The following is a 21,861-nucleotide window of genomic DNA, read 5'->3' on the forward strand; positions in this document are numbered from 1 at the left end:
TTAACGCTCCACTACGCGTTCTCTTGATTGATCGGTGCATCTATCGCATGTACGTGTACAAAAAGTTACGAAGTACTCCCTTTTAAAAGGATGTTTTGACTTTGGTTAAAGTTAAAATGTTTTAAGTTTGACTAAGTTTGTAGATAAATATAGTAATATTTATAATAACAAATTAGTTTAATTAAATTAATAATTGAATATATTTTTATAATAAATTTTTCTTGGGTTGAAATTATTATTATTATTTTCTACAAATTTAGTTAAACTTGAAACAGTTTGATTTTAATCAAAGTTAAAAACATTTGATAACCTGAAACGGAGGGAGTACAAACAAATTATATCCATTGTATATTACAGCTCAAGTTTATTTATTAATGATCCAAAATAAGCAAGCATCATGGTGTACGTACGTGTACGCTCGCACACATACGAGGGAGTAGTATACTATACTCGTATATAAATACCGTATATGTATTTTGTACTTCAATATATCCGACGGTGGAGAAGCGTCCGATGCAACAATCGGACGGGTAGGATCAAAAGGAGGTGCGCGGGTTGAGCGCCGAGTCGTCGTTGTGGCAGCTGCAGCTGCTGCTCTTGTTCTTCCTCATGAACAATGCTCCAACCAGAGGAATCAACGATTTCTTCTTCTTTCTCCCCTCTTGATCGGCCGCTGCCACCGCCGCCGCCTTCATCATGCCATGGCCGGCCGACATCTGCCTCATGAACCGCACCTCGCGGAGCTGCGGCGGCGAGGGTGTGCTGCTGTGGTTGTGACGATGGCGCAGCTCGATCACCACGTCCGGCAATGGCGCCTGCGGTGGCGCGCGGTCGTACGCTGATGCCGTCGGCGGCGGCGGGTCGGCGAACGTCACGTACCTCCTCTTCTGGAACTCGCCGGGGGACGGCGACTGCTGGCGCGGCTGTGGCTTGTCGTCGTCGATCTCGACGAACTTGAGGTCCTCCACCTGCAGGTCGATCACCTTGGCGGCCGCCTCGCCACCGTCGCCGTCGCCGACGTCGTCGCGTGCCTTGAGCTTGTTGAGCTCGCTCATGGCGTTGCTGAGCTCCTCCTGCAGGGAGAGGATGCAGCCGGCCATCTTCTGCTTCTCGGACCGCTCCTTCTCCAGCTCCTGCCTCGCCTCCTCCAGCTCCGCCGGCACGTGGCGGGTCACGGCGACGACCCCGCCGGAGACTTGCTGTTGGCTAAATGTTGGCCATATTGCCGGCGGCGTTGTGGCGGCACGATTCTGTCGGATCAAGATATATATATATATATACACATTGTTTGACAGTATTTTGTAGATCTCTAAGATATATTCGCGCATATTGCATAATGGTTAATTGCCATTTGCAAGGAATTAACAAGCTAGCTAGCTAGCAATGCTTATGTTCTAAGGAAGCTTAATTAAAACATTACGTAACTATTTATCGCTTTGCTGTGATTTATTTTAATTTATTAAAGTTACATTAATCATGACTTATATTTCTCCATATTTACTCAAATGATTGAATAAAACGAATGATAAAAGTAAGTTTTTTTTTCTCTGTACATTGGCGAAAGTAAGGCTGTGCTTTTCTTTTCTGTCACATTTTTTTCTTGGCTCGGAAGAAAGGAATAACATCATAAAGCATCTTGACAACTAAGCATGTCTTAATATTAAATCCATAACGTAACTTGTTCGACGGCGTAACCAAGTTCAAGTTTTCGTTGCGGCAAATTTGGATGTTTTTCTTCTTAATTAAATACAAGGATAGGAATTTTTAGTTTGCACACCAGAAAAAAAACCCTGCAATACAGACAAATTATCAACAGGATTACCATTTCAGCAGCATGTACATTCACTTGCTACGCAAGAACTTTTAAAAATTTCGACGAGGGTTTTGCAGTTTTGTGCACTAGAAAATCGGTTAAAATAACCTTTCATTTTAGGGGGTGTTTAGATCTATGGGGTAAAGTTTTTGTCTGTCACATCGGATATTATATAGGGTGTCACATGGGGTGTTCGGATGCTAATAAAAAAACTAATTACAAAATCCATCATTAAACCGCGAGATGAATTTATTAAGCCTAATTAATTCATCATTAGCAAATATTTATTGTAGTACCACATTATCAAATCATGGAGCAATTAGGCTCAAAAGATTCGTCACACAAATTAGTCGCAATCTGTGTAATTAGTTTTTTTAGCCTATATTTAATACTCCATGCAGATATTCAAACGTTCGATGTGACAGGATGTAAAATTTTTTATAGGATCTAAAGAGGGCCTTAATATATTAACTGTGGGGGACTAGACTTCTCCGCAGTGGTTCAAGTTAAAAAGAAATGGTTAAAATAAAGTGGCTAGAGTGTGAATTTGAACGGTGTAGTACAACATTTTTCTTGTGAGAACATATAGTATATAACCCACATTTTTACCATTCTTTTAATTTCTTGATGAAGGAAACATATATCAGTTACCATTAATCGGAGGCGGTGTAGTCCAGGTCCATGAACATCACCATCACCGGCGAGCAGAGGCGTCTCCTTCTCGCCGAAGAGGACGACGGCCTCCTTCACCGACCGGAACGGCGCCCTCATGTCGATCTCCGCCCGCCCAACCACCGTCACGCCATCGCCGCCGCCGCCGCCATTGCCCCCCATTTCTAGCTGTCTTTCGATCTGAGATAGATCTATCTAGCTTAGCATATCAAATGGAAGCTAAGTATATATATATACTTAATTACATACTGCATGTGGTGGTGTGGGGTTCGTTTCTTCGCGTCCACTTCACTGAAATATTCGCGCCATGCATATGCTTATTTATGTGCAAGAAGCAATGCATATTCATTCTCTCGAATTCATCTCGATCGATCTTGCAGCAGGTATGAACGGTCCAGATCATTCCACTGTACGTCGACCGACGACGTGATTTACCCACTGATATGTGGGTCCTAGATGCTTACTCAGCTGATTGGACTAAGCCAGCGAGCCTCGTCAGCGAATAGTTGGGAGTCAGTATTACGAATATGAATAAGATTGGACATTCATTGAGGGAGCCAAAAGTGGACTTTATTTTTAAAATCCTTCCTCCGTCTTAGCTGGGCCAACACACCAGGCAGGCCTGGCCTGCTCACAGCCCCAAAACAAGGCCGGCCCACCTTACCAAGTCGGTCTACAAACCAGCCCGGGTAACGCTAATAGGCGCGTACGCGCTGGGAAGCAAAGTCGCGCAGACGCGCACTTGCTTGCTCCTAGTCCCCACGCGACTCACTCTCCCCGCATGGGACGCACCTTCCGAGCCTGCCGTTAATAGCCTAATATTTGTGTTAGTGCTAATCTTTAGCGGTTTACACTAATTAATTTTTTAGTAAAATGATAAATAAAATAGTTGGGTTGAAAATTTTAAAATACGAATTGAAAGTTTTGAAAGTTTAGTTGAAAGTTTTTTAATTTGAGTTGAAAGTTTTTAAATCTTGGCTTGAAAGTTTTGAAATTTAAATTGAAAGTTTTCAAATTTAAATTGAAAATTTTTAAATCTTGATTGAAAGTTTTCAAATTTAAATCAAAAGTTTTCAAATTTGAGTTAAAAGTTTTTAAATTTAAATTGTAAGTTTTAAATTAGAGTTGAAAGTTTTAAATTTTCAGTAGAAAGTTCATTCGAATTTCAATTTTTTTCATACACTGTGTATATAAATGATATGAAGCTAATCACATGAAAGATAGAAAAGAGATAGAGAAAAAACAAGTCAGACGTGATTGCTTGTGACTGACCCGTTCCTGTGGGCTGCCGTGGGCTTAGCCCCATGCGCTGATAAAAAGCATCTCGTGCATACACGGATAAGGATGTGGGCCGCGCGTGAGGCTTGAGTTAGAAACGCGCGTGACTTACAGTGATGGCGTGTGCGCGCCGATTAGCAATTTCGGCTTGCCCCTTTGACCCACCCACCTATAATTTTCTTATACAAAATTACCTACATGTTATTTGCAATTTTGTAAAATATTCGTCTATAGTTGCAGCAAATTACAGTTAGTAAGCTTTTGTCTAGGGATTAATCCTTTTACACCGGGAGGGGAAACGGGACACGACGCTGGTGAGCCCGTGAGGATCGCTAATTAGCGCTACCGTACCGTAAATCGTTCTCCCTCCATCCCAAAATATTTAACACCGTTGACTTTTTTAAAAAAATGTTTAACCATTCGTCTTATTAAAAAAATTTAAGTAATTATTAATTCTTTTTCTATCATTTGATTTATTGTTAAATATACTTTTATGTATACATATAGTTTTACATATTTTAAAAAAAAATTTAAATAAGACGAACGGTCAAACTTGTTTAAAAAAGTCAACGGCGTCAAACATTTAGGGAAGGAGGGAGTACTTATTTATATTTACCATATACTAATATTAGTTTTTCTATTTTATTTTAATGGGACACGTAATTTTTTCTATTAAGGTTAAGATAACTCCCCTAGGATCACTATAAAAAATAGTTTTCGCTAACGGCTAAAATGGGTTTTTGTCGGCAGCTAGAGGTGCCGCTGACAACTAAAGGCCGGCGAAAATAATGTGTTTTCACTTGCCGCCAACGAAAATCGAGTTTCGCAAGCGACTATGCTAAGACAATTTGCTACCGGCAAGATAAAGTGGATCACCGATAAAACAATTTTGGGATAAAAAAATTCAAAATTGGTGCCACCGGCCACGACAGCCGCAAGCACTGCCAGCTGCCGTCACAACATCTCACCGTGGCCGCCGCCTGCTGAAGCCCACGCCGCGGTCGCCAGGCAGTAGAGGGGAGGGGGTTGGAGTAGCACGGCTGTCATCGTCGTCATGGCAGCCGCCACCGGATCCACTACCTTCACCGTTGTGGAGGACCGCCTGAGCACCGCCGCTACCGCCGGATCCGTGTCCACCCTCCCACCACCGTTGTTGCCCTCCTCGCTGGCCTCCCCCATCATCGCGGTGGCGGACCCGGCCTCCCCCATCGTCGTGGCGGTGGATCCATCCACCCCCGTCGTCGCGGCCGACGGATCCAGCCCCAAGCTCACGGCGGCCAGCGGCGAAGAGGAGGAGGTCACGCCCTGCCACCGCAGAGAAGACCGTGCAACAACTGGTGGGAGGCTAGGGGAGAGGGAGAGGAGGCGTAGGGCAGAGAGGAGGAGAGCTGTCGCCACTCGCCGGCTGACCGTCACCGCGCCAGCCCTGGAGCGCCGCTGCTCGCTGAGAGGGGGAGGAGAGGGAGAAGGGAGGAGGCGGAGAGGAGAGGGAGTTGCTGCCAGTGGAGGAGGCGGAGAGGATAGAGAGGATCAGAGGAGGAGGAGGCCGCCGGTGTATCTGGAGGAAGGGGAGGAGGATGAGAGTAGAGGAGATAGAGTTGGCGGAGATAAAGATGGAGTTCACGGCCGTGTCTGTCATTTTAATATAGTGAAAGAATTTTTGTAGTCGGTGGTCCTTAACAGCCTATTTTCACTTAAGAGGTCCGATTGTAATTTTCGCTGACGGCTGGTAACCGAAATCCCTCTCAATTACTTTTACAAGCGTATTTTCATGAAATCCGCCAGTAAAATTAAAAGGGTACCACTATGAAAAATGGTTTTTCAAGAGGTGGATTAACTGCTGCACTCAACGAAAAAGAGGTGTGGTCACCACAATTAACTACGTAGGTGAGGTCCTAGAATTAACTACTACCACAATATAATGCCTGATCGAGAAGGTTTTAAATATATAGATAGATATATATAACTATATAAGCGAACGAGATATCCCAGAATTAATTTCTGACCTCGACAAAACGCAATTGGTCCAACATTCTGTGTGATCCAGCTTCTTGCAACTGATGATCCGCCGGATCTTTTAGCCGAACTAATCTCCCTAATTAACTCAATTACTACTAGACACTGATTTGATCGTTCACACGTACTGTTAGTTATCTTCTTGTAAACTACTCCTTCAGGTCAAAAATAATTATCGTTTTTGATAAGATAGATATATCAAACTTTAAATTTTTTTTACTATGAGTAACCTGTAAATCTATATTTTATTTTATTTTATTTTAATATGAAGACCATATGTATAGGTTATCTTAAAATGTACTTCGATTTTATTGCTACTTATAATATACATATATATAGGATATAGGGTGTGTTTAGTTCACGCCAAAATTGAAAGTTTGATTGAAATTGGAACGGTGTGACGGAAAAGTTGAAAGTTTATGTGTGTAGAAAAATTTTGATGTGATAGAAAAGTTTGAAGTTTAAAGAAAAGGTTAGAAACTAAACCAGGCTATATTATAATAGAAAATAATGGTCAACTTTTTTTTAAGACTATGTCATTGTCCAGAATTATAATTATTTAATTTGCAACATGGAGGGATTAGTAGGCATATGATTGATAGGCCCAACATATATGCAACACCATAAAAAAATTTGTAGTGAGACTGGAGACCAATTAAATTTAATTTATTGTCACAGAGGAAAAATATCAAGACATTAACCAAGACCTTTCGAGACTCGGGGACATGACACCCTAAGTATGGTAGGTCCTTTTATATTACACGGGAGACGCATATACGTGTGCACTACATAGATCAGTGATTTTATATCCTCTGTACAGATGTGCAAGGCAAATATTTGTCATACTATTGCAATTAGCAACTAATTATGGTTTAACTTAATTGTATAAACGTAATCAACGTGTACAAGAGCTTTGACGCTAAATTTGAGACGAGGAAATAATTAGGGAGCAGCAGAATTTCGAAAATAAATTAATTGACGCAGATACCTTAAAAGGAACGCACAGGACATTGAGCATGTCAAGAAAATGACAGATGAAACAAATGGATTCCTTTGTTGTTATAAAATTAATGACGGTACAACATTGTCTTAAGCATTTATGACGAAAAGTCATCTTCTTGTTAAATGTGATTAGAGACGCATAGGTAGGTGACCAATACATTTTGGTCATAAGATTGCCAGAAAATCCATACCATGCATGAGAAATATTTACTAAACAGTTAGAAAAAAAAGTTTTGTGATGGAATAGTAGATCTCTCCCTGTGAAATGAACAATTATATACAGCTCCAACGCGCGTTATAGATATAAATGAAATGGTTTATATATTATAATAATTTTATAGCATTTATATATCCTAAAATATAACCGGCTCTAATATGAAAAATTATTTGAGGGCATATACAAATCAATTAGACATTAGAAATTCGATAATTTGATTTTCAAAAGTATTCCAAGAAATGTCGATGGACAAAGCTTTTGCATAGTTTTTTGCGAACGCGCAAAAGGATTGCACGTTAATATATTAGCAGGAAAAGAGTTTTTGTTACACAAAGCAATCAGCCAGACTGGCTTATGCCTAAAGGGGGGGACTTGAAGCTAGGACCTACTACGACGGTTAAAAACGCAACTCCAAACAGCGGGAGGGGGCAGAGCCATGCTACACTCCCAAGAAATCCCCAAAAAAAAGTAACACCGGCTAAAGACCATAGCTGGCCCTCTGAGCGGATGGACTCCAGAACCACTGCGACCGAAGCGAGCGCAGAGTCGAAAACCCTAGAGTTTCGTTCCTTCCACAGCTGCCAGGAGACTAGGAGTACCAAGGAGTCGAAGCCGCTGCGGAGGTGCTAAGGTAAACATACCCTAGAGGATGACCACCAATCCTGGAGCCAGCTGCCACGAGGGGGAGAGAGGGCAGCCCAGCCAGGAGGGGACAACACACGGAGCCGGACCTGCCGAGCGAACACGCAATCGATGAGGATGTGGTTCGCTGTCTCAAGCTCCTGAGCACAAAAGGGGCAAGCAGAGTGGCTATCGATACCACGCTTTGGAGAAGATCGGCAGTCCAGCAGCGCTGCTGAAATGCAAACCAAAGGAAGAACTTGCATTTAGCAGGGCCCTTCGCGTGCCAGAGTAAGTCGGCACAGGCAAAAGAGTGCTGGCCAAGGAAGAACGCCTGATACGCCGATCGCGCTGAGTAGCACTGGTCACCCGTCCAACGCCAGACGAGGTGATCCTCAACACCCGGCGAGAGCTGGGTAGGAAGCACCACGTCCCAGACTAACAGGAACTGAGAGATGACCGGGACAGTGAGGGCGCCACGTATGTCACCAACCCAGGAGTTGTTCGCTAACCCAGCAGCAACTGTGCGCGATCCCCGGAAGTGTGGAGGCACGGCGTGGAGGAGGTCAGGAGCTATAGAAGATATCGAGCGACCATCGATCCACCGATCAGTCCAGAAGAGCGTGGACTGACCATCTCCCAGGATAGAGAAGTTGGAAGCTGCGAACATGTCGGAGACGCTCCACTCAACAGGGGCCTTCAGATCAGACCAGTAGGGGTGTCCCGAGCGCTGAAGCCAGAGCCAGCGAACTCTCAAGGCAAAGCCAGCCACCCTGAGATCCGGAATGCCCAGTCCACCGAGATCCCTAGGACGACAAACCCTCGTCCAGGACACCCGGCACTGTCCCCCATTGGCTAAGTCCGTACCCATCCACAAGAAGGCGCGACGCTTCTTGTCAATGGCTTTGATAACCCAGCTTGGCAAGCCGATCGCCATAGAAACATGGACCGGAATGGAAGAGAGAACCGACTGGACTAGAACCGAGCGACCCGACAGAGTGGTTAGACGGCCCTTCCAAGGGGGGAGCCGATGGGAGACTTTATCCACAAGCGATTGCAGGGCTGCTTTTGGCAGCTTGCGAACTGACAGTGGAATGCCGAGGTAGGTGCAGGGAAACTCCGAGATCGAGCAAGGAAAAGAGGACTGAACCAGCTCCAGGTCAAGAACCGAGCAGCGGATCAGAGTAATCGAGCACTTGGTGAAGTTGGTCCGAAGCCCGGAAGTGGCACCGAAGACAGAGAGGATGCCTTGGAGGAACTCAAGGTCTTGCCGAATGGGGGAAAGGAAGAGAACTAGATCATCGGCGTAGAGGGATGCACGATGTCGAATAGCACGATCATTGAGGGGAAGAAAACCACCCGAGTCAGAGGCTTTGCGGAGCATCGCATTGAGCACATCCATGACTAGAATGAAAAGCATGGGGGAAAGAGGATCTCCTTGGCGAAGACCTCTCCGATGGGGGAACCGTGGACCTGGCACCCCATTAACCAGCACCCGGGAAGAGGAGGCACTGAGAATGAGGGAGATCCAATCATGCCAACGTTGACTGAAGCCAAGCTGGGCTAGCACCTCAAGCAAGAAAGGCCAGCTGACCGTGTCAAAGGCCTTCGCGATATCCACCTTGAGAAGAAGTCGGGGAACGCGTTTGGCGTGGAGCGCCCTTGCCGCAAGCTGGACATAGCGGAAGTTGTCATGGAGAGAGCGGCCCTTGATGAAAGCGCTCTAGTTAGGCGCCACAAGCTCGTCCAGGCGAGGGGAGAGACGAGAGGCCAAGATCTTGGAGAATAGCTTCCCAAAGCTGTGAATAAGGCTAATCGGCCTGAAATCCTTAACGTCAACAGCTTCGTCCTTCTTCGGCAAGAGGGAGATTAGGGCATCGTTGAGGGAAGCGAAACCTTGGCCGTTGGTCAGGAACAAGGAGTTAAGGCCCGTAAAACCGTTAGGACCGGGCGCCTTATCAGAGGGCAAGGACTTGATCACCGCCCAGACGTCATCCTCTGTGAAGGGACAGTCCAGCCCCTCAAGCTGCGCAGGGTGTAGGCCAAGAGAGTGGAGGTCTAGGGCGAGTTCACGCTCGACGCTCGCCCCCAAGATGGCGCAAAAGTGAGAGGAGGCAAGCTCTTGCAGCGCATCGTGGGAGACGGCAAGCTGGTCACCATCACGAAGGCGCGTGATGAAGTTCTTCCGCCTATGAGCTCTGGCGTGCAGGTGGAAGAACTTGGTATTGGCATCACCCTCCTTAAGCCAGACCAAACGCGAACGCTGACGCGCAATAGTACGCTCAAGCGAGGCAAGACCAAGACACTTCAACTTTAAATCTCGCCGCAGCCAGGTCTCCAAGGGGGAAAGAGACCGACTCTCCTGCGCAACATCAAGCCGGAAGACAAGTTCCTTCGCCATCTGAAGCTACAGACGAACACCGGCAATGTGACGGTCACTCCAGCTCTGTAAGCGCTTGGCCGTGGCAGAGAAGCACCAGGCAAGAGCGGCAAGAGGGGGTAGGTTGGCAGAGGGATGCCAGGCGTCCTGCACGAGTTGAAGAAAGCAGTCGAACTTGGGCCAAAAGGCCTCAAAACGAAAACGATGCGCTTTCGGGGAGGTGACGCAAGAAGAGCACAGTGATCAGAGGCGATAGAAGAGGCCGCTTGGAGGAGGCAAGAGGGGAAAAGCTCCTCCCAATCCGCAGAGAAGACGACGCGGTCGAGCTTAACAAGCGTGGGCGACTCGCGCTCATTGCTCCAAGTGAAGCAACGTCCGTGAAGCGGCAGCTCCCGGAGTTCCAACTCGTCGACGAGCCGACGAAAATGACCCATCATACGACGATTGAGATTAAGGTTGTTTTTATCCCGAGCTTCGAGAATGAGGTTGAAATCGCCTACGACAGCCCACGGCCCCATGCGAGAGGAGCGCAGCGAACGAAGCTCATCTAAAAAACGAAGCTTGTCAGGCTCCTCCTGTGGCCCATAGACGATGGAGAGCCACCAGGGGGCGACATCAGAAAAGTGTCGAACCAACGCGGTAAGAGAGAAATCCGCAAGGTGAACATCTGAGACAGACCAGACGGTCGTCCGCCAGGCAAGCAACACCCCCCCTACTCCGACCGACCGCAGGCAAGAAAGAATAATCAAAGACGAGGCCTAGCATTTCTAGAATAGTACGAGAGGGGATTACATCCATAATAGTCTCCTGAAGACAGAGAAGAGAGACATGCTCATCACGGACTACATCACGCACAGCATCCCGGCGGGCGCGTGAGTTCAGACCTCGCACGTTCCACACCAAAACGTTCTCGTTGCATGATCCCATTGAGGGGGACCACACCGAGAGCAGAAGAGAAGAAACCGATCAGCCACACACGACCAACGCCTCCGCAGCCTTGGCCGGGGGCAAGGAGCTGGAGAAGAGCGAGGAGAGCGCGATGATGTGCTCCTGGGAAAGTGGCTTGGAGAAGAGGGCGTTGTAAGCCACGACCGCCTCGGCCGTGACCGGGCCCCTCTCCGGAACTAGGCTGAGCTTCCGCATCAGGTTGCGCTGGGCGCGCGACACTGCGTGGATCAGCCCCTCAAGCGCCTCAAGTGCCATCTTAGCAGCGATACGCTCACTGTGCTTCGGCACAACCTCCACCGCCTTAGCGGCGAGAGGCGGCAGCGGCAAAGGCGGCGGGAGGAGCGCAGGAGGGAGAGGCCTGGAGCAGCTGGTGAGGAAGGCGCGAAGAGCGGCGTTGTCTGCCACAGAAGATGGAAGCGAGTGCGTCAACGGGCGGCCATCGAGGTCAAGGACAACCATCGGCACATCGTAGAGGACGCCGTCGGGCACATCAACCACCAAAGTTGGAGCCTGCTGAGGAAGCGGCGACTCAGGCCTCAGCCACTCCCCACCGGTAGGCGGTGTGCAGGCAGTCCTCGGCAGAGAAGTGCCTGCACCGGAGGCGGACGGCGGCACAGGCGATACCCTGGGCGGCGAAGGCACAGCCGGACCAAACTCCGCGGCCAGGGCGTCGAGCTTGTCGAAGAAGAGACCAGTCGGCTCAGCGTAGGAGGCCGCGATCCCATCGGCCAACAACGGCGAACGTCGCGAGCACAACGGCGAGGCAGGGAACGCCGGGCCGCCACCCGAAGGGCCAGACAGCAAGGAAGATGCGGTCGGCGGGTGGCAGGCAGCAACCGGCGAAGTGGCGCAGACCGGAGAGACGACGGCGGCCAGTGAACCCGCAGCCGGTGAGTTGGAGGCAACCACGACAGCCGGCGAGCCGAAGGCGGCCACGGCGGCAGCCGGCGAAGAAGAGGCGGCCACGATGTCAACCGGCGAAGCAGCTGGCGAGCTGGAGGCAGCCACTGCAGTTGGCGAGCTGGAGACGGCCATGGCAGCAACTGGCGAGTCCGGGGCGACCACAGCAGGAGCCGTCGAGCCAGCAGCGGCCACGGCGGCGGCCGGCATGCCAGCGGCTGCCGGAGAGCACGCGGTGGCCACATCGGCAGCTGGCGAGCCCGCGTCGACCGTAGTGTTTAGTTGTGATTTGAATTGTAATTAAAACAATCTTAAATTTTTAATGTTCGGGAATAATTTTAGGTAGATTTTCTACTTATCTAGAAATCATGAAAAAAATATAAAATAGAGTTCGGCAACTTAAATGACGAAGAAGACCTATAAATTTTTTTTAAAAAAATCAAAATTCCAAATCAGCTATCAATAATTAGAATCAGCACCGGCGCACGGCTGATCGCCCGATCAGCAATTTGATTAACTACCTAGGTTAGCTACCCATGAGTAATTTCCTCACGTGTCCTGACCACTTAATTATATACTCCATACGAAAACGCTAAGCTTCCACGTACACACAGTGGCAAATGTCGATCCTAAATGGACAACTTAATCATATACTACCACCATATTTTAATATATGACGCTGTTAACTTTTTTACAACGTTTGATCATTCGTCTTATTTAAAAAATTAATGTAATTATCATTTATTTTATTGTGACTTGATTCATCACCAAATGTTCTTTAAGCATGACATAAATATTTTCATACTTGCACAAAAATTTTGAATAAAACGAATGGTCAAACGTTGTGTAAAAAATCAACGGCGTCATACATTAAAATATTAAAATATGGATGGAGTAATAATTAATAGCTAGGCGTAGATATGATATCCCAGAATTAATTTCTGACCACGACAATATATTGCAGGTGGTCCAACTTCGTGTGGCTCGCTTGCAGCTGAGGGGATCGATCAGCCCGATCTATGAGCCAAACTATCTAGATACTCCTAATTGGAGAGCTATCTACTTGTAAATTATACTATGCATCATTGATATATATAGGCCCAATGCTCCAATACACAACACAATAAAAAATCTAGTAAAGAGACTGGTGGTTATTGAAATTTAATTACTCCAACCGTTTTAAAGTATATGGTTTAGTTTTGTCCTAAATCAAACATTTCTGTTGTCGCGAACCATTAAAAAATATAAGAATTTCTAAAAGTTTGTAGTCAAAGATATACCTATTTAACTTAGGGCAAACCTACAACGATAAAACTAATTTGAACGGATAGAGTATATTTACAATGACAGAGGGAAAAAAGAAAAAAAAATAACCAACATCCTCCAAGACTAGAGTGTGCTTATATCTGCCGCATGCACAAAAAAAAAGAATCCAAAAAAAATAAAAACCCTCAAAAATTAAAACTCAAAACCCTAGCTAGGTGTCGTATGCCAGCGGCTTTGTCGCCATCGCCCTCACCTCCTCCACCTAGCTCCTCCCAACGGCCGTCGCCATCGGATCCACATGGGGGAGGGCGAGCTCACTGCCGCCATTGCCACTCCCAAGCCTGCCGCCACCGCTCTCGCCGGCTACCGTCATCGCCCCGAGCTCGCCACCGCTACTCCGCCCCTCCCCCGTGGCCGGCCACTCTCAAACCCGCCGACGGCGCTCTCGCCCATGGCTGGCAATCCCGAGCTTGCCGCCGACGCTCCCAACCAGTGCTAAGGAGAATGAGGGAGAGAGATGTGGGAGGAGTGGATAAGAATGGAGGAGAAGATAAGGAGAGAGAGAGGGGGAGGAGTGGATAAGAATGAGGGAGTGGGTAAACTTTTTAAGGTGAAGACCTATTAAGAGGTTGTTTTAAAGAGTCGTATGAGAAAATGCTGGGCGATTTTTGCAAGCGCGACTAGGTACGGTCCGCCTGCAACCTATAGGGTCCCTTGTATAGAAAAGAGTAAAGTCCATCACCGGTCCCTAAACTTGTACCGTTGTGTCATCCCGGTCCTTAAACTCGCAAATCGACCGTTCAGGTCCTCAAACTTGTTCGACTGTGTTATCCCGGTCCCTAAACTTGCAGATCACTCGTTTAGGTCCTCCAACTTGTTCAGTTATGTCACCCCGGTCCCTAAATAGGACGGTCTAAAAACTTTATATCAAAAAATAATTCATAACTTTTTCATGTGAACTCTAATGAAGACAAACTTTATATCAAAATTATAGCCCTCAACGCGACCTATAACTTTGTAGTTGAAAAGTGTTTGAATTAAAACTGTTTAGGGTCCCAAAATATTGTTGCATGTTTATCGATTTTGAAATTACATTTTGGGACAAAAAATGACTTAAAATTAAAAAAAATTCAACTATAAAGTTGTAGATCACGTCGAGGGCTACAAGTTTGATATAAATTTTGTCTTCATTACAGTTCAGATGAAAAAGTTATGAATTACTTTTAAATATAAAGTCTTTAGACCGTCCTATTTGACCCAGATGATATTCAAATCCAAGTTTAGGGACCGGGGAGACACAACTGAACAAGTTGGAGGACCTAAACAAGTGATCTTCAAGTTCAGGGACCGGGATAACACAGTCGAACAAGTTTGAGGACCTGAACGGTTGATTTGTGAGTTTAGGGACCGGGATGACACAGCGGTACAAGTTTAGGGATCGGTGATGGACTTTACTCTATAGAAAAAATCAATTCTACGGTAGTGGATATCATGGTAATATTTTATTCCTCAACCATATTCTTAGATTAATTAAGCATAAGTAGCCTTTGGTGTAAATCGTCACTGGGAAGCCAGATAAAGTGCAATAAGCCAAAAAGGTATGAGATATATATAATGCATACATGTTTTTCGTCACTAGTACAAAACCGAGCATCCCAATCGGCCCATCTGCGAGGGAGGCGAGCGGCCTGTTACAGAGGCACTCATCTTTGTCGGGCACAAAAAACCCCATTACAGAAGCACCGAGGGAGGTAGTATATTAGTCCTCTATCACTATGACCCTCATCGGTGACGGGGATTGTTTGCGGCTTGTTCAAAATATATATATGGTTAGACTTGTCTTAAAACCTATATAGTTCAAAATATTATAACTTTGCTATGTTTTTATAAGCTAATATAGTTTTGGATGTCAAAACCATCCAAAGCGCCTTTAAATTATGGTAGTATTACCCTTGATTAGAGGTTTAATTTTAACCTTTTTGCATTTTATTTGTAAGGAAGGATTTTAAAGAGTTGAGAGATTTATAAAATGTTTATGGTTGATGAATTGATTTCTAGACTAGTCGGATATGATAGTTGTGGATGGTAAAATGAAATTTACTATTTCGAAAATGGTCTTTCAAATCCCAGTTATCATGAATATTATGTATATGCAGGTGGATTTTCAACAAAACATTAGTAAGATCAGGAATATGTCCTCGTTTTTGTTTCTTCGAGTACTCCCCCCATCCAGAGAAAAACCAATCATGAGTGTCCAGGTTCATTTTTTTTTTAACGGAAGGAGTATGTGTTAAGAAACATTTTCGTGGGGGTGTTAGTGTGATGTTGCATGTGTAGTGGTGTGTATACGTGTACTTGTGCGCCTGCCATGTAATAGAAAAAGAAAAAAGAAAATGGACTTGCGGTGCCATCAATTGCTGGTCGGGTCGGGCAAACCAAAATCCTGTGCCTTTTTGGTGGAGTGTAAGTGACTCATAGTAGAGTTTCTGTTGGTCCGGCCACTTGGCCACTGAAATTCATTACTAGCCAGCAAAGTAGTTCACAAGCTGAAGTGAAAGCTTCTTTTTTGTTATTTTAATTTGTGAAGAAATAGAAGTGGAACTGAAACAGCGTATGCATTCCCGTTAATTTCTATATACAAACTCTTATTAATGGTTCGTGTGTAGGGGTGATAATAGTTCTAACTTTTTGGCATACAAAATTTAAAAGCTGGGTAAAAAAAGATTGAGCTAAAATTTATTATATTTTTGTGCTAAAAATATTTAAGAGTTGAGGTGGATTTTGAAAGGGCCCATGGGGCCTGACTCTTTACATCTGTATTCGTACTTACTCCGGATCCCCCGTTCCAGCAAGATAAGCATGGTTTGAGAAGGAAAGCCCATAACGCTCCTTATTTTTATTTGAATGAGAATAGGAGGATGGTTAGGGCAGTATGGAGATAAATTTAAGAGCCTCGAATCGCATGAATAAAAAAAACGAAGGAATATGAAAAACATAGGATTCTAACGGGAATGGAAGTGTAAAACAGAGGATTGCAAAACACAGTAAAAATACGGGAATGACCATTTGATTGGACTGTAAGAAAAACACAGGAATCGAATAAGAGAGATAGACTCAAAGGAAATTTTCCAAGAGCTTTGAACTTTTGCTAAGTTTCTCTAAAATCTCTATAGAATTGTCCATTCCATAAGAATTTGAAAAGATTCGATATGATTCAATCATTTGATTCAAAGACATTTAGAGGAATTTTTCCTACAAAATTAAAACCCTCCGAAATTCATATGTTTTTCCTCCAAATCAAATGAGCCCTTAGGTGAAAAGTATTTTGAGATAAAATTTTACCATAAGAACGCAACTATTATGGACGGAGGTGGTACTCCCTGCGGTTGCATAACTCTTGATGTTTTGGACAATGACCCGTTCTTCAAAACATATTTTTAACTACGGTTTTCTATTATAATGTAAAATAAATAAATAAGTATTTAATTTTATTATAGTACCTTTTAATACTAACCTATATATGTTATTGTAGTGCCTTAAAACTAAATATTTAGAGTTATTGGTAGTCAAAGTTTAAAAAATTTTATCACAACCCTTATTCAAAACGTCAAAAATTATAAAACTGGAGGAAATACTCCTTTCCAAGTTGGTTGGCCGTTACTCGTTACAAGCTATACTGCCATCACGCACTTAAATGCATGCCAAAACATAATTATTATCAGGTTCATGCATTCATGCACTTTTAATTATTGCATTGAGCTGGATCGAGTTAGTTGATGTGCTATATCACTACCAATTACTTGTACTGTACTAGCTAGGAGTACTGTATAACATAATGGTATAGGATTGAGGTCCAGTGGTATACTCGGTTCATTTTTTTTAATGTATAATATTGTTGATCTTGATGTAATGTTTAATCATGGTCTTACTAATATATATATATATATATATATATATATATATATATATATTGTTTTATCATCAAAAAACTATCTTAACTTGTACTTTCACAAATTTATATTAAATAAGATAAATTAATGGTTAACTGTTATATGCAAAAAAAATTAACTGTCTTATACATTAAAAACCGAAGATAGTAATAATTAATATTACTTTCTCATGTAATGCATGGTGCTGATTACATATATGTGTTTCAGATCATGTGGTGAGCAGGCATATTTATTGTCCTTTTTGTCATAATCTGTTAATCTGTGGAAGTCGAATTTGTAGTCACATCTTTACGAAGTGATATATTCCAATTTTTTCAATATTAATTTATGTTATTAATTTTAGAAATATATGTATAACTACTAAATTAGTTAATATGTAATAAACGAGTGCACGTCTGCTCGGGAGATTAACCCGCGTCTACCTAAAATGCGGGCACCTAATAAAGAATTTAGCCAAAATTAAGTCAATCGGGGAACGTTAAACCTAGCCAAATAAGGCTAATTAATTAACATGCGGAGTACTATATCTATATATATATAAACATGTAGCAACATGAATGTACATTAGCCCAGGCGCCCAGCAGCAAGCTGTACCTAGCAAGCGACAATGGCTACGGGGGCGGCGCCGCTCTGGTTCACCTCGCTGGCCGGCCTCGGCGCCGCCTACCTCACCGTCGTCTTCCTCCGCCTCCTCCCTTACCTCGCCCTCTACCTCCGCCGGCCCAAGGACCTCCGCCGCTGCTACGGCGAGTGGGCCGTGGTCACCGGCCCGACGACGGGGCTCGGGCGATCCATGGCCATGGAGCTCGCCCGCCGCGGCTTCAACCTCGTCCTGCTCGACCTCGATCGGGACAACCTCCGCGAGGTGTCGGAGGCGATTCGCGAGGCCCACGCCGGCGCGGTGGCCACCAGGACGGTGGTGTTCGACCTGTCGACCGTCGGCACCGGCGCCGGCGAGGAAGGGATGCGGCGGCTGAGGGAGGCGGTGGACGGGGTGGAGGTCGGGATGCTGGTGAACAACGCCGCCGTGGCGAGGCCCGGGGCGCTCTACTTCCACGAGGCCGACGTGGAGCGGCTGGTGGCGATGATACGGGTGAACGCCATGGCGCTGACGGCGGTGACCGCCGCCGTGCTGCCGGCGATGGCGAGGCGCGGCCGGGGAGCCATCGTCAACGTCGGCTCCGGCTCCACCGTCGCCGTCCCGTCTTTTCCACTGTACACTGTCTACAGCTCCTCCAAACGGTACAAATGCCATACGCTACGCAATGCGAGCTGAGCGTTTAATTTTTCCGAACTAAATTTCTGAAATTTCAGGAATCTCGGAACACAAAACCAGCCCGAAAACTATTCTCCAGAAAATTTCATTTTTTAAAAATATCTAGCAAAAGTTGTTCAAATTTAGTCACAGATTATCATTCTTTTTCTCGGGCCGAAATAGTCTGAAGTTTCTTTGAAGCCCAAAAAATAAAATGTGCAAATCGATATATATAGAACCATGTGGTATGCATGCATCCAACCAAATATATACATTTATGTAGCTTCAGTCAACCGACCAAATAGCAAAAGCAATATAGAAAAAGTGTTTCCATCACTGGAGAGGGCATCCCCCATCCCCTCTATTTTTTATAGGCTACCTAAATAGTTATAATTTATAAGTAATTTTTATAAAAATTGAAAGATAAATATATTACTTCATAAACAGCAAGTTCAAATTTAATTAACATAGGAAAATGAGTTGATTAACTCACTACTGCAAAATCTTGCCCTGAATTTTTCTAGAAAATGGGTAAAACTTGCCCTGAATGGATTAATGATGGAGATGGTACTGAGTGGTGCAGGTACGTGGAGCAGCTGTCGAAGAGCCTGTACGTGGAGTACAAGGGGAAGGGGATCGACGTGCAGCTGCAGGTGCCCTTCTACGTCCACACAAACATGCTCTCCGCTGCCATCAAGGACAGGATGCTGCTGCCGGCGTTCGTGGCGACGGCCGGCGACTACACGCGGGCGGCGGCGCGGTGGGTGGGGCACGGCCACATCGCCGTCCCCGACGCCGGCCAGCAGCTGCAGTGGTTCCTCGCCGCCTTCGTGCCGGACTTCGCCCACGACTGGTATCGCCTCCGCAAGCACCTGCAGCACCGGGCCATCCTCTGGAACCTCATTTAATTTCATCCATATTTGGGCCCTGTTTGGATACAGGGAACTTTAGTCTGTCACATTAAATATTTAGGCACTAATCTTGAGTATTAAATATACACTAATTACAAGACTAATTACACAGATGGAGGCTAATTTGCAAAATGGATCTATTAACCCTAATTAGTCCATAATTTAACAATGTAGTGCTACACTAAATAAGTGCTAATCATAGATTAATTAGGCGTAATAGATTCGTCTCGCCAAGTAGCCTCTATCTCTATCTGTGTAATTAGTTTTGTAAGTAGTTTGTGTTTAATCCTTCAAATTGATGTTTAAATATCTAATGTGACAGTGATGAGCTAAAGTTTAATCACTAGATCCAAACAAGCCCTTAACTGGCAGAAAAAATTTTTTACCTCAAATCTCTTGAACAATCCACCAGTCAATCAAGCAATATATATGCATTTTTATTTTCTTTTTGCATATATAGTTGTTGCATATATGTTAATGGTTTAGTGTGGCGATGAAGTTTGTGAGTGTGTTACTCCACCAACCAAGGTTTAAATAATGATCCCTGATGTATATATAAAATATGGTTCTGTACATGCGTCCTTTTAATTATTGATATGTACTTCTTTCGTTTCACAATGTAAGTCATTCTAGTATTTTCCATATTTATATTAATATTAATGAATCTAGATAAATATATATATATATGTCTAGATTCATTAACATTAATATGAATGTGGAAAATAATAGAATGACTTATATTGTGAAACGGGGAGTACGTGTTATCCTTCCAAGTTATCCTTCCAATACTACTTGTCCTTGCTCATCATGCATGTATGAATGCATCAAGAATTTTGGAGGTTCTCAAAATGGGTCTCATGCATGCGTGATAACTGATAAGTATATATGCATGGTCCTAACGTTGGACGTGAGGATATGTAAGTGTCCCAAGTGTATTCAATTAATTAGATGTGCATCACCATTGTTGAATTTTCTGGACAGAATGTATCGTGCTACGTACTATAGAGCTCAAATTAAATGTCCACCACGAGTTAAACATTAATGTGATGGATTTTCGAAAGAAAATAAATATGTATGAATGTGATATCCCTACAGTGGAATTTTCCCCTACAAATTGCAATATGGAAAAAAAAAGAGAGAAATATTATGATCTACAGAGATTTCATATAATTTAAGATGGACTGGGATTATTGAGTTGACTACTGGGTGTCCGTGCGTTGCAACGGATGGAAAAGCTATACATCAATTTGAATTTCAAATTACACCGATTAAAATGATGTCAAATAATCATTGAGTAAGTTTGTTCTAACGAAATTTAGAGTAGCACAAACACTAATTATGTCATAACTTTACAGTCTTCATATATTAGTAACAAAGAACAGCGAAAACAGTTGAATAAAACGCTCGTAAGGAGGCGTAAGGAGGCGCAACCACGTATATAAATATTTCAAATGATTGTTCTCATTATTGTGGTTTAAAATTAATTGTATGGGTCGTGAAACTGAGACAGCGTTTAGTTCTTTGGTCAAAAATTTTTTAAAGTACACAGATACACATTTAAATATTAAACGTAGACTAATAACAAAATAAATTACAGATTCCGCCTGTAAACTGCGAGACGAATATATTAAGCCTAATTAATCCATCATTAGTAAATATTTGCTGTAGCATTATATTGTCAAATCATGGCGCAATTAGGCTCAAAAGATTCGTCTCGCAATTTACATGCAAACTGTACAATTGATTTTTTTTCGTCCATATTTAATGCTCCATATATGTGTCCAAACATTTGATATGATATTTTTAGTCAAAAATTTTTGGGATCTAAACACACCCTGGATAGGCAAAACCATCCATAGACATTACAAATAATATAATTTTCCAAACTCTTTTCAGTGGATTGTAATTTTGGTACTGACGAAGTTGATTACAAATCTTTGTATATTCCACAAAACTAATATATGCCTCGTATGAAATGGGTGACAAACTATATTAGTTCTTCCTGTTGCAGTCATGAAAACACCAAATTGTATCCCTGACCACAAGCCCGCATGCAGAGCAATATCTTCTGACTACAACCAACATTTGCAGCCTCCAAATATTGATGATCAGCTAAACACAACTAAAAACCAACAAAGAAGCTGGCAAAATCTCTCAACAATGGCCTGCATTTTTAAAATGAAGTAAAAACACACACTTCCGGTGGCGGGGAGGCACGGGGGCGACAGATCTGGCTCTGGTGACGGTCCAACCCTAGCCCCCTACACCTCCACGACAATGAGGACAAGGTCAACAACGGCATCGAGCAACGAAGGGTGGCGGCGGCTTCTAGGGTTAGGGTTTCATGATTTTTGTTTTTTATTTTTTTTTTGGATTTTTATTTTTGCGTGTGGGCTACGTAAGCACCGCACGCGAAAATCAAGCTTTCGCGTGCCGAGTAAGCAAATAAAAAGGTGATAAATGAGTAAGGGGTAGCGACTTGCGTGGCTTTTCAAAACTATAAAATTATTAGAATCACGGGAATGATAATTTTAAATAAAACCATGTGTAAAAAATAGATAACTTTAAATTGATGCTAGCCGCGTAATTGCGCGGGCCACCCAACTAAATCTCCATTAATTTGTTGTTCAAG

General features: G+C 44.0%; 3 protein-coding genes across 3 annotated transcripts; 1 reads left to right on the forward strand and 2 right to left on the reverse strand.

Moving 5' to 3' along the window:
- Positions 1 to 323: 323 nt before the first annotated feature.
- LOC127769990 (WEB family protein At1g75720-like) lies at positions 324 to 2,647 on the reverse strand. Its single transcript, XM_052295654.1, has 2 exons — positions 2,465 to 2,647; positions 324 to 1,250 (listed from the first exon to the last, which is right to left on the reverse strand). Exons 1-2 carry the CDS (start codon positions 2,645 to 2,647, stop codon positions 537 to 539), a joined length of 897 nt encoding a protein of 298 aa, XP_052151614.1. The 3' UTR covers positions 324 to 536.
- Positions 2,648 to 10,965: 8,318 nt separating this feature from the next.
- Positions 10,966 to 12,057, reverse strand: LOC127770126 (uncharacterized). Its single transcript, XM_052295800.1, has one exon. The coding sequence runs from the start codon at positions 12,055 to 12,057 to the stop codon at positions 10,966 to 10,968; it is 1,092 nt and encodes a 363-aa protein (XP_052151760.1).
- Positions 12,058 to 17,643: 5,586 nt separating this feature from the next.
- On the forward strand, positions 17,644 to 20,101 carry LOC127771555 (very-long-chain 3-oxoacyl-CoA reductase 1-like). The gene is made up of 2 exons (XM_052297480.1): positions 17,644 to 18,305; positions 18,902 to 20,101. The coding sequence occupies exons 1-2, from the start codon at positions 17,671 to 17,673 to the stop codon at positions 19,224 to 19,226; spliced, it is 960 nt and encodes a 319-aa protein (XP_052153440.1). The 5' UTR covers positions 17,644 to 17,670; the 3' UTR covers positions 19,227 to 20,101.
- The last annotated feature ends 1,760 nt before the right edge of the window (positions 20,102 to 21,861 follow it).

Source organism: Oryza glaberrima, chromosome 4, assembly GCF_000147395.1.
Source record: "Oryza glaberrima chromosome 4, OglaRS2, whole genome shotgun sequence".
NCBI classification, from domain to species: domain Eukaryota; kingdom Viridiplantae; phylum Streptophyta; class Magnoliopsida; order Poales; family Poaceae; genus Oryza; species Oryza glaberrima.

Coding starts and splice junctions, on each gene's coding strand:
- LOC127769990 (XM_052295654.1), bottom strand. CDS start 2,647: ATGGGGGGCAATGGCGGCGGCGGCGGCGATGGCGTGACGGTGGTTGGG. Junction 1,251..2,464: donor TACACCGCCTCCGATTAATG/GTAACTGATATA, acceptor TTGATCCGACAG/AATCGTGCCGCCACAACGCC.
- LOC127770126 (XM_052295800.1), bottom strand. CDS start 12,057: ATGCCGGCCGCCGCCGTGGCCGCTGCTGGCTCGACGGCTCCTGCTGTG.
- LOC127771555 (XM_052297480.1), top strand. CDS start 17,671: ATGGCTACGGGGGCGGCGCCGCTCTGGTTCACCTCGCTGGCCGGCCTC. Junction 18,306..18,901: donor GTCTACAGCTCCTCCAAACG/GTACAAATGCCA, acceptor TGAGTGGTGCAG/GTACGTGGAGCAGCTGTCGA.